This window comes from Triturus cristatus, chromosome 1_2, assembly GCF_964204655.1.
Source record: "Triturus cristatus chromosome 1_2, aTriCri1.1, whole genome shotgun sequence".
In the NCBI taxonomy this organism is placed as follows: domain Eukaryota; kingdom Metazoa; phylum Chordata; class Amphibia; order Caudata; family Salamandridae; genus Triturus; species Triturus cristatus.
In genome coordinates, this window is record NC_140580.1 from 718,893,541 (window position 1) to 718,905,979 (window position 12,439).

Here is a 12,439-nt window from a genome sequence, read left to right on the forward strand (position 1 = left end):
TTAAGATAATGCGCCCAGCCACTTTCATTAGGGAGTCCAAAAGTGATATAGGTCTGTAGCAGGCCAGGTCATTACAATCACCTTTCTTGAAAATGGGAAAAAGGATGGACTCCGTCCGGGTCGGAGTGAATCCTTGTGTGCAACAAGCCCTTAAAACCAAAATTAAAAGTGGACCCCACAGCAAGAGGCAGGATTTATATAAATCCACTGGTATGCTGTCTGGTCCTAGGGGCTTTTCCTTCCACGCTCGCGTTAATGGCTAGAATCTCCTCATCAACATTAAAAGCGATGCCAATTGGGAGATAGCTTGAGGACCTGTTCTGAGATCCTCACCCTGATGGATATCTATGTCGAGACAATATAGGCTGGAATTATGAGTCCCTCATTGGTCCTTCCCAATCGTAATTTCGATACTGGGCAAGTCTTTAGGGGCAAATAATAGAGCGTTCACAGCCTTCCAAAAGCCTTTTATATCTTTTGAGTCTGACGCTTGCTTGAGGGCCTGCCACAGTTCAGTTCTTATGGCCTCTTTTTGCTCCTTAAGCAACGTTCTGTATGCTATTCTAGCCATTTTTATAGCTTCCTGATCCCTCATGGGCTTTTGTAGGGCGGAGTCAAACCAGCCCGACTTACTATTAGAGGGCTTTTTTAGATTCTGATAGCAATTTACTTTGTACGGCCTGTGATTTTTTTGGAAGGTATTAAAAATATCCGAATTAGAAGCAGTCTCATCAAGAAAGGCGAAAAAGTGTGTTTTACAACAACTTAAAAGCGACTTGGTTAGCTGGAACAAATCAACACCCGCCCTTTTAATCGTGTAACCATTGGGTCTGTTGATGGCAATATCTAGTGCAGGTTGGATGACCATATGTCTTTTAGATAGCACTTTAGCCGGCAGATCTAGGGTGACACTGATAGGGAAGTGATCACTAAAAGCAACAGAGTGAGTTTTGAAATTATGTACTCTGTCAGCGTGTCTGTTTGATAATAATAGGTAATCTATGGTGGAACACAACCCACGGCCGTTAAATGTGCTGCTAAACGCTATGGGTGGTGAGCAGAGGTCATTGGCAAATCCGAAGTCCATGGAATATTTATTCAGATATAATTGATCCCACGGTGTGAATGTGAGTAGTGAAGAATGCCTTTCTCACCATCAATTATTAAACCACAATTACCCCCTTCAGCGTGAATGCAAGGGCCTATGTTAAAGTTCCCTCCCCAGATTATCCTTTTGAGTGCTATCCAGGTCCTTATGGAGGTGCCTCAAAACTCCCTCCATTTGGGGGGCGGGATATTATAAAAGTTTAATAAGAGAGTACAATGGGAATTATCGATCAATATTTGTAAGACCTGGTAGTAGGTGTTAGATACCCGAGGTCAACCTTTCTTACATTCAGCCTATATGAAAGGTAGGTGCATAAGCCACCCTTTTTCCTCTCATGGCTGGAGGGTGCGGCTGGTGTAAAAAATGTTTTAAACCGATTGATGTGTTGTGTAGCATCTACCCAGGTTTCTTGGAGACATAATATGTCATAGTTATTTATGAATTCAAGCCAGGCAGGATTGGAGAGTTTTGTAGTTAAACTCGCCACGTTCCAGAAGAGGATGTTTGTTAGGCTAGACCTGCATTAACTCTGGGTATCGCTCTTGTTCAGTACATAATAGACGTTGGCAATGTTAGAGTGGTGGACATGACTATTTCTTGGGAATAGATAAGGAGTGTTTAAGAGTGAGTGCGATACATTTTCGTTGTGGTGTATGGCGATATCAGCTGCCGCTTCCCCCTCTAATTGCACGTCGTCTAGTGGCACCAGAGAGCGTTGGCTGAAACCATCCGACAAAGCATCAACAAAACTTTGATCATTATGAGAAGGTTCCTTAGACTCAGTGAATGTCAATTTAGGGCCAAGAGGATGATTTGGGCCAATCCAGCATTGCCCTGCGTGTCTCAATAAGAGTAAGTCAATCTACGTCTTCCAGAGATGGAAGTAAATCAAATCTATTATATAAGGGTAGGCTAAACTGGTGACAAGTATTAGGATTTATAGGTCTCTGCTGTAAAGAGTGATGAATGTGATTGATTGGAGGGTAAAAGTATCCAAGGGGCAGCACATTTTTATTTGTAATGTGATCACTGCAAAGTCTGCATAGAATTTCGCGTGTCATTCTTGGCATTCTAAAATTAAGAACTATGCAGTCACGGGATATGCAGTCACTGGGAAGGGTTTTATCCCTTCTTCCTTCCCAACTTACTCTTCTCGACATTTTAAACTCGCCGAACAGGGCCTCCGTTAGCCCAGTTTTTTTTCCCGAGCCAGCAGATAGCCTTGTTTCTCAGTGCCTCCCATGTTTCATTACATTCTCTAATATTATGGTATATGGGGTGGCCTCAGGCGGCAGATTCAGTCTCACCACCTCCATAACCAAGGGGGCTGCACTGGGAATGGGCGGTGGCTGAGTTACTCTGGACTTGTTGTGGGCTAAGGCATCATTATGATTTGAGTTACTTATACTCTTATGTCCTGCAAATGCTTTGGCTGAGGTTTGCGAGGTTTGTGGGGTGACAACCTGGGGAAAAGGAGCTACCTCGCCATCATCCTGTACAGGCTTTGATGAGTTACTCGAGAGGTTAATGGGGCTCACACCATGGCGTATTCTTATTGAGCCCTCAGTAGCCGTTACCCTGGCCAGCAGAGTCTCTAAGGGGGCTGTCACTCTTTTATGAAGGGCATCTAGTCCCAATCCCTCCCCTGCAATAGCAACAATCTGGGAAGACTCTTTTTGACCGTTCATTTTGTTCATTGCCATGTCCAAGTGTTCTAAGCAACCCCAAAGTAAAGCAAAATTATTATCTATCGATTCTTTAATCTGTACGAGAGCCATACCCAAGGCAGTCTCCCCAGCAGTATCAGAAGCAGCATCCCCACATGTACTATATGTTGGAGAAGGAGGAGCAACGTCGGTCTGAGTACTGATAGAACAGGTTCCCCACACCCTTCCTTTGCTTCACTGGTGGCTCTCTCGTCTTGTCCTTACTATAAGGTTTAATGGTCCGTGTCCTTGTGGCTATGCTTGACCCGGGTAAATTGTCTTTGGAGTAAGCTTCCGAATCGAGTACGGGGGAGGACTGGGACGTGCCTTGCGATGTAGGGGATACGCAGATTTGGAGAACGCCACCCAAGTTAATAGTACCTAATGAGGAACGCCTCTGCAAGGATAGAGGTTCTAGTGAGGGTCGCATCTCCGTCAGTTCAATCTCATGACTAAGCATAGATTCTGCTCTGACAATAAATGCGTCCAAAGTTCCCGCTACTCCCTTGCATTTGCTCATTGTGATAGTAGATGACTACCTCCCTGAACACCAGTATTAATAAACAACAGGAAGTAGAACATCACAATACCTGGCAATTGTAGAACCAGAGTCCGATATCCCGATGTCAGAGGGGGGCCCAGCCCAGCCTCCTCCGGGCTCTGACTGGCGTGGAAGGGCCCGCCCTGCGCTGCGGGAGCCGCGCTGCGAACTTAAGCACCCCTGGGCACGGAAAACAAGCATCAGCACCTCCTGGCGCAGAGTGGTCTGGGACCTGGAGTCCCTTGCTGGCAGGCATGTGGTGTGTGCTGAAGCAGCTTCAGCACATGCCACACCCATACCCTCCTAAATTTCTAAAATGACCCTTACTTCCTCAGTACCCATACCCCCTAAACCCTGAAATTACCCTTTGCACCCCAAACCCACCCTAAAATGACCCCTGACACCCCGAAGCCCATACCCACCCTGAACCCCAGAATTAACCCTTGCACCCCAAAACACCCTGAACCCTAAAATTACCCCTTGCACCCCATAACCCTAAAATTACCCCTGACACCCCCAAACCCACCCTGAACCCTAAAATTAACCCTTGCACCCACAAACACATCCTGAACCCTAAACATTACCCCTGGCACCCCAAAACCAATACCCACCGTAAACCCCCAAATTAAGTTAATCTTGGCACTCCAAAACCTACACCCCCTACACCCAAACCATCCTAAACCCTATACTTACCTTATACTTGCATGTAAAACACATATGCCTTTACCATTCATGCCTTTACAATGAAATTCGTTGTAAAGGCATGCATGGTAAAAGCATATGCATTGTAATGGTTGTTTCCCCCCCCCCCCCGGTAGAAAACCGGCCCCCACCCTGGCGGCCGACCGGGGAAACGCCCGGTGCCCGCATGCCAGTCCAACCGTGCCTTCTGCCCTGATAAACCCTGAATAGATGGTGGGTTAAAACGTAGTCAATTTGCACAACAATAAGATAAGGATTCGGTATCATATGTATAAAGCTTACTAGAAAAAGCCACGATGAATAGTATATGGTATTAATATTTATAATAACTTATTGCTTATGAGGAGACACTAAGCGCCTGAATTAGATATCGGCGGATCGGTTACTCCATTACAATGGTGACGGATATCCCGTCCGCCAAAGTATAAATTCCATAATGTTCTATGAGATTTATAATTCAGTGGATGGGATCTCCGTTACCGTTTTGGTGTAGTAACCCGTCCGCTGAAATCTAAATCAGGCCTTAAGATTCTATGCATTGGACATAAAAAGTGACGGAACATATTTTTGATTCTTAAGTCTGAGTGACCTTGTGAAACAACTGCTTCTTTAAGTGCGCTGTCCTAACCTGTTTGAATATTGAAGCAAAGCATTTTCAAGGGTGTTTGCTCCATGAGGCAGCAGACTCCCCAAGCCAGTTATACATCAGATGGAGGCTACTGGGACAGTTCAAATTTTGAGTTTAAATGTGCAGATGTGCGGAAACTACTGTGCAAAAAATGAGACTTCAGTCGCATGATCGTGTGGGAGTGGTCGTAGTTCACGGCAAAGCAACACAAATTCCCACACAGGTTTTGGAAACAAATTCCCAATAAACCTACATTTGATCACTCACTTTAACATGTTCAAAGTGATTCTGAAAGCCTTTGAAAAAGGAAAATGTTGTTGTACTTATTTTATATTTTGTAAAGCTGGAACGTGTTCTTGCCTTAGCTAATTACCTTTTTTTGTTTGGTGTGTAATGGTGTGGGTTCTTTGTAATGGAATGGTACATAAACATTAGTAAGCAGAGTTCAAATTAACTCAGAACTAATCAGGATAAATTTCCCCTATTTTCATCATTTTTTTTTAGCCTGTTCTAGTAATCTTTAAAAAAAAATATATATATATTTTGCCTAAAGCTAATTTTTAATACAATTCTAGTTTAATTTTATAATCTGAATGTTTTACTTGTGGTTCTATTGAACTGGGAGTTAGCTAACAATGTGTACCTGGTGGGAGTGACTGAAGAAGAGTCAGTCCAGCCCATCATTGCCGCTGGGAGAGAGCAGAGGGTTTGAAGCACTACATCAGTTACATAGGTGATAAAGATTTGGTTATTGGCAGCGGGCTTTGGGCAGATATCAGAGTCAACTCCCCACTCTCAGAACAAGAATATTGATTTATAACTTGGATAAGGCATTTTCTCCAAGCGTCCAACTTCTGCAAAGAGGGTAGTTTTATGCCAAATTTTCAGATTATGCACAGGAGTGCAATTTGCATACAATGAATTTACACTAAAATCAATTAATTTGTTTGTTATCCTGAACAATCCGGCATAAATTTGACTGGTGGATCAACAATGAATTTCACTGAAACTATAAACGTTTGACCATTCACCTCAACATCCTTCAACTTCCACCCCTGAATAGCTCCTTTGTGTTTATTATTTTTTTTGTTAAATTTCCACCTTTCAAAGAAGACAAATACCGCTGCTGCTCTTTCTATATGTGTTCTACTTGAGTCAAGAAAGTGCATGTATGGAGAGATCATAGATCATCAGGGCCATGTTTCTCGCTGCTGTTTTTAATACCTACTTTGGATTTTTTTTCCAGACCTGCAGAGCCACCACTGGAGAGGATTGAAAGTGGGATATCCAGTTGACTGAAATGAATGGATGATGATTCGGTCAGGACTAACTGAGTTGGTTGGCTTCCTTAATGCGGAACACTCACCAGAGAAGATGGGAGGATATTGAAGATCTCAGCAGTCACTGCAGCTGCATTGTCACTAATTGTGTGGGGCACTATTCATTGTCAATGACGTGCCCCCGACTGACTCTCCTGTTAAGAAAAACAGATATGAAAAGGATGAGCATAGGTCTTGGGGTCTGATCAGACCTAGGGTCTACAGACTTTAGAGCATGTCCAGTCCTTGGTCCAAGCTGAAGAGTGGTTGGTTATTAACTGCCTTCATCGCTGCCAGGTTTGGCTGGGTAAATGTTTGTGCACTGAGGTGGGTCTTAATGGGTCATATTAGTCTGGGCAGTAATTTTAAAGTATCTTAACACCTGACTTAAGAAAACATGGGCCTGCAATTCCCTAGTGGGCTGCTTTCTGCTGAGAGACTGCCTGACCGCCTCTCTCTGTGCATGCATGGTTTTTGTCTGTTGTTTTTTTTCTAGCGTCCTTCATTCCACCCCCAACCCCCACCCTCTCCGCTGTGCCTGTTTACTTTCCTTAGTGTGCCTGCTTGCTACACATTTTGCTATGAATACTTCTGCAAAAAAATACAACTTTCATAAATCGTGGAAGCGACCTAGCACCACTTGCGTATCACACCACCTCTAGACCTCTTACATAAATGTGGGCGTGCCCTGTTCACATATTTATTCTTTCTCAGTGCACCAATTATCTAAGCTTTTCACACAACTAGATAAATTAGTGTTTGTTCAAAGAGGTCAGTAACACACAGCTGACCCATATGTAGTGCTTCATATTTAAATTTATTTGACTTTTCACTACCGAGAAAATCCAAAACGTTGGACGTTTTCCTGTCACTTAGTTTCGGTTAAAAGTAAATTATGGTTTTGATGATTTCTTATCTTGTGCTCTAGATGCACCCTTTGGCTGGTTTGCAGGACCTTCACTGTAATGCTTTTTTCTTATCTTCCCTAGCGTGATAGTTATTGAGGGCATCCCGAGCATAGAGGATTTCTAGAGTATTCAGAAGAAATCTCTCTTCACTCTCCCAGTTTCCTTCAAGGGCCATTCATGTGGAAGGTTATGCTGCGTCCTAGAAGTACAAGGTTTTATTGTGAATGTAAAACTGACTTTGGATCCCTCTACTGAGGGCTTTATAAAAAACGATGTAGTTTCTCATGTGAATGCTATTCCAGAACTCACTGGGTACAGGCTTCTCTCCAGGGTAAAATGACCACATTTTGCCAAAGTGCGCTTAATGAAGCCAGAGGGAGCTAAACCATACTTCTACAAAATCAAGTTGAATATCTTTACTCTCATTAGATCGTGTAGATATTGGGCAACATGCACTCTTGACACTTTCTGGGTAAATGTGGTATTTGTTGTTGCCGGGACGAGACATTCCCTTTTCTTTTTGTATTTGCCTTAAAGTGGTCAATCAAAATCTTTTGAAGTGAAAAGGGGTGTATTACTTTTCATGCACTTGAGCTTTCAACAGGAGCACGTCACAGACAATATTTCATAATGTATATTCCCTTAATATCGCAGATTTTCTTAATGCAACTTCGCCTCAATGTGGGGTGGGTAAATGCCACTTTTAATGATTCAAGCAGGAATGCGTTCACATTTGAACGATGTAAATCCCTTCTGCATGTAACTTTAATCAAAGTTTTTGTAATAGTTCTTTATTTGCCAATTACCACATGAAAGGCATTTTTAAAATCCCTTTTTAAACTGTTTTAGCAAAATGTGAAGGATTTATGACTATGTAAAGTTAGTGTAGTTATGAATCATATGATAGACTTTAAATATGTTTGTGAAAGTTTGTTTTAAGACATTTTTTGTAGCTCTAGCATTTGTGAATAAACTTTGTTTGGGAATTAAACACATGCAGTGATGTGAGGACTTTCTCAGTTGTCCCAAGACTGTCCACTGGTCAGTGAGCCCAACTGTATCAATTGAGGTGTTTTACCACTGATGCCCGCCCCCTACTATTATCACCTCAAACTGGAAATCCAACAAACCCCATCAGAACTTGGCTCTCAGTGCAGCGATAGCAGAGCAGTCCAAGTCTCTTTCAAAGAGATGATCTGGACTGGAAACTCCGAAATCAGTAATGCGCATAACTCTAAATCTATTGTCCAGTCAGAGTTTTTACTTTGAAAAATATAAATATATATTGTAATCCGCAAATGCCATGTATTAAGTATAAAATCACATCTATGTACTATTGAGAAACTTTACCAGGTTACAAATTCTCGGTGGAAATAATAATTTTAAGTCCCTTATAAAAGGGCACTCACAGGGAAACTGGGTACAAATCACTTGCCCTAAAGATTCATCATAGACGGAACTAACCTCGTGAATCTAGACTGCTGATATTATCTTCAAGGTACCTGTGTGCTGGCAAACCTTTATGTGGAAAACCTCTATCTCTAAAGTGCCCTATTGCAATAATATGAACTCTTCTAGATCAATACAGTAATGCTTACACTCTTTGTCAAAGTAACTGTAATCAATGAGAAAGGCCTACTGTCTTTGACTTTACATTCATATATGTTAAATCATACTTGCAGCCCATTGAAGCATTAATCTGAGATCTCTGTCCACTACTACCACCTTAATTTACACTTGATGCTTTTAAACAGGGATACACCCCTCAATGAGTGACCAACAGTTTTACCAGTCTTAAAGACATTTTAAGAAAACCAGTTTGTTTTTGACCAATAGCTAGCAAAATCCTGGCAGACTTTTCACTACTAGCGCCATGAGTCCTCTGCAACTCTGCCTCGAGTACCTCTGTTGCTTACAACTGTCCAGACCATAAACTCTACCATGGTTCGCCACCCAAGACCTATAATAGACCTCAGCGGGCACCTTTGAACAGGTCCTCTCCTTTTCATGATGGTGGTAGGCTCTGGACACCTGTGCCACTCTCCATTGGGCTCCTGACCCCCAGACACCAGTTCTTTCTGTTCCTGCACAGCTGTGGTCTCCTTTCTAGGTGGTGTCCTCCTGCAGGACACACTGGGCAGAACTGTTCCTTAAGTTCAGCCTCTTCCCTTAATGCAGATTCAACTTCTTCAGTGGTGTTAGGATCCTGGCCCCTTTTACAGCTCCTTAGTCACCACGCAGCTAGGTCATGATTCCACAAGGTAGGCTTCTCCTCTGGTAGGGCAGGGGGGAGAATGCAGTTGAGCTATCCCCTTTCTATTGCAGACAGTCACTTCTTTTTTCCAGGCAGTCTACAACACTTCCAGCCTGGATCTTGCACGGGTTATCCCCTGGGAAGGACACCCGCAATGGATATCCTAGTTCTGGAGTTCAAGTGAATCCTATTTACTATGGCGGGTGTACCATTCTACTGGTCCATGACAATACCGACACCCCTATCTGGGTTTCTATCCAGAACGTTTTCTGAATGTGTCTGTTGCAATGTGGAGTCCAGAGATCCATCTCAGGAGCTGTTTTCAGGAGGTTTCAGAGATTTTGTCCCAGACTGGCTAGGCAAAAGTCTTTTGTCATTCAAAGTTAATGATGAATAAGGGATGCAGATGGGAGATCCCCCATCACAGAAACTCAAAACAAAGGCACAAAAGAGGGGAACGCCTTCCCACTCTGATACTACTTTCTATAGTGTGGAAAAGAACAAGGAAACCCTAGGGGTCAGATTGGGACCAAGGGTAGATATATTTTATATCAACAACGGTCCCATACAAGAGGGATGGATATGGTATCGCAATTTTCACAATAAAAAACTGGAATTATCTGAAAACTCAGGTAGAGGGATAAATACGATCTAATGGTAATAAGGAGAAAAAGACAACAATTAATATACACGAGGATAAGTGAGCAAACCGTGAGTAGGTAAAAAGGAAATCAGCCGATTTCCTTACCACAGGCAAGTGACTTAAAAAGTGACTTTACAGTGTAAGCAAAAATGGCAGTATATAAAGTCACAATACGTTTCAAATCTCATACTCCATTGCAAGATACAGAGTATAATTTTACAGTTTAGAGACGTAGGTCGACGACGTTTCGATCCCCATGAGAATGGTGGGATCTCTTCAGGACTAGACGATGAAGCGAATGCCTGGGAAGTTTGCCTGGGTAGGTATATGTGAAAAAAATAAATCGAAGAGAAGGGGTGGGGGAAGGGAGGTGTTGGGAGGGAGCGAAAAAGGGGGGGGAAGAAAACGGGGGAAAAAAAAGGAAGTTAGGTTGAAATTAGCAAGGTGCATGAAAGCTACTAAAGTGTGAAGACGTGTGTAGGGACGAGAAATAAAAGGAGATAAAGGCATTCGCTTCATCGTCTAGTCCTGAAGAGATCCCACCATTCTCATGAGGATCGAAACGTCATCGATCTACGTCTCTAAACTCTAAAACTATACTCTGTATCTTGCAATTGAGTATGAGATTTGAAACGTATTGTGACTTTATATACTGTCATTTTTGCTTACACTGTAAAGTCACCTTTTAAGTCACTTGCCTGTGGTAAGGAAATCGGCTGATTTCCTTTTTACCTACTCGCGGTTTGCTCACTTATCCTCGTGTATATTAATTGTTGTCTTTTTCTCCTTATTACCATTAAATTGTATTTATCCCTCTACCTGAGTTTTCAGATAATTCCAGTTTTTCATTGTGAAAATTGCGATACCATATCTACCGTTGATATAAAATACTACTTTCTATAGTAGCACCTCTGGAGAAGAATGCAGGTGGAAGGGGGCAGGGACTATCCCTACACTTCAATCACTCTTTCCTTCCTTTTAAGGAGCCTGGTTAACTTCAAATGGCCTAAGGAATAATCCTACATTTTACATCCCTGCCTGGGAGACTCTCTTCATCTTCCATATTGTGCATCATACACACGATATCCAAAATGGATTTTTGTCACCATACAGTAAAGCACTAGATATACTTCATAATCACCTTAATCCACTCATGCAACCTGTACAGTGCACACTCTATACATGCCCCACCTACCCAGACCGCCTCACCCACACTGTTTGCAAGCAGCTATCCTATATAAAAAAAGTTGGGAGCTACAAGTTACAGCTCATAATCTAATTTAAACAAACCTTAGTGTGTGAGATTTCCAAATACTGGAGGACAGAAAACAATGAACAGGAAATTGTTTCTAACTCTGGGGAAACTTCACAAAAGTGACTGCATGACTAGCACACAAACTCTACCAAGTGCAGTACTAATGTCAGTCGGAACACTTTTCTCTGCCGCCAATTTATGATCAGAAAGGCGAGACTGTGTGCGTGACTTCATGGTTGTGCAGTTTTTTTTTCAATATCTTTGTATTTTATTTAATGGTGATATTTCACAATAAGTATGCAAGAAACAGACTGCGGTTCACATGTTGCCAAGTCACTAAACATTGCATCTTTTGCGTGCCTAGTGTTTTGTCAGGAAATCGCCTTTTCTCAAAAACACTGATGCTTGCCCCAGTCCGTGAGGTGAGTGCACTGTGCCTCGCAGTCCGGTATTAATAAAAATGTAATGCTTAGCCCCGTTACAATGCACAACTGTCCCCAATAAATTATTATAGTGACTGAACAGATCCTGTCTCTAGCATTAAATGTGTGTCACCGAGAGAACTAAATCGTGGTGGCTGTTGTCGTGTTGCTCTGGGCCCATAAATTTGTTTGTCATCAACTTGGTATTATTTTTACAATATATTTCTTTTAAACCCTCTATCTACCAGGTCAACCTCTTGGTCCTCCGATGGATCTTGTTCTGTGCCGATAAGGGCTGGAATATTCGGAGGATGGACAATTATCCTATGAGAACCAGGAATGGGATAATTGTCATCACCAATAATATATACTTCTTATAAGACAAACAACATTTCTAACCTCTAGAATTAGTTAAAACCCCATAGATTTACCCTCAATGAAATGATGAGACAATCAGCAGAATTAAGTAAAATTTTAGGTTTAGTAATTTGGGACATCATTTAAATTAATGATAACATTCAGCCCTAATATTAAGTTAAGTTAAATATAGTTTAATAATATGACATCAGGCATCGGAGAATAACCGAATAGATATCTACCGCGACCCAAGGTGAGAGTTGATTAATAAGGAGATAAGAAAATCAGGTGAGCCTCATACAGACCCTTTAGGAAATTCAGCAAAGTTCTGAGTAACCATTTCTGGTTTATCAAGTCTGCAACAATAAAGTCAAAGCAGTATATCGTGAAAAATTTGGCCAAAATGTTCAGTTCTGCATTAGCACACCAGTTGGTAGGAGTCTTGCGTCATAAGTAGCCAAAATCCTTGGATTTCCGAATCAAGCAGTCTCCAATCCAAGAATGGGCACTGCCTCATCTGTCCCAAAATCCGAGCAATTATACTACATACGTTTCCAGAGTGAAACCCCTTGGTGTCACCAAAAATGTCAGACCAC

At 42.1% G+C, this 12,439-nt stretch overlaps 1 protein-coding gene across 8 annotated transcripts in view; it reads left to right on the forward strand.

Moving 5' to 3' along the window:
- The window catches only part of LOC146867898 (rho guanine nucleotide exchange factor 19-like), a 212,394-nt gene extending 204,497 nt beyond the window's left edge, over positions 1–7,897 (forward strand). For all 8 annotated transcript variants that reach the window (XM_085608604.1, XM_085608606.1, XM_085608608.1 and 5 more), the window contains one exon: positions 5,932–7,897. In XM_085608604.1, coding sequence (XP_085464730.1) covers positions 5,932–5,980 — 49 coding nt within the window. In that variant the 3' untranslated portion in view covers positions 5,981–7,897. The remainder of the gene's footprint in view (positions 1–5,931) is intronic.
- Positions 7,898–12,439: the final 4,542 nt, after the last annotated feature.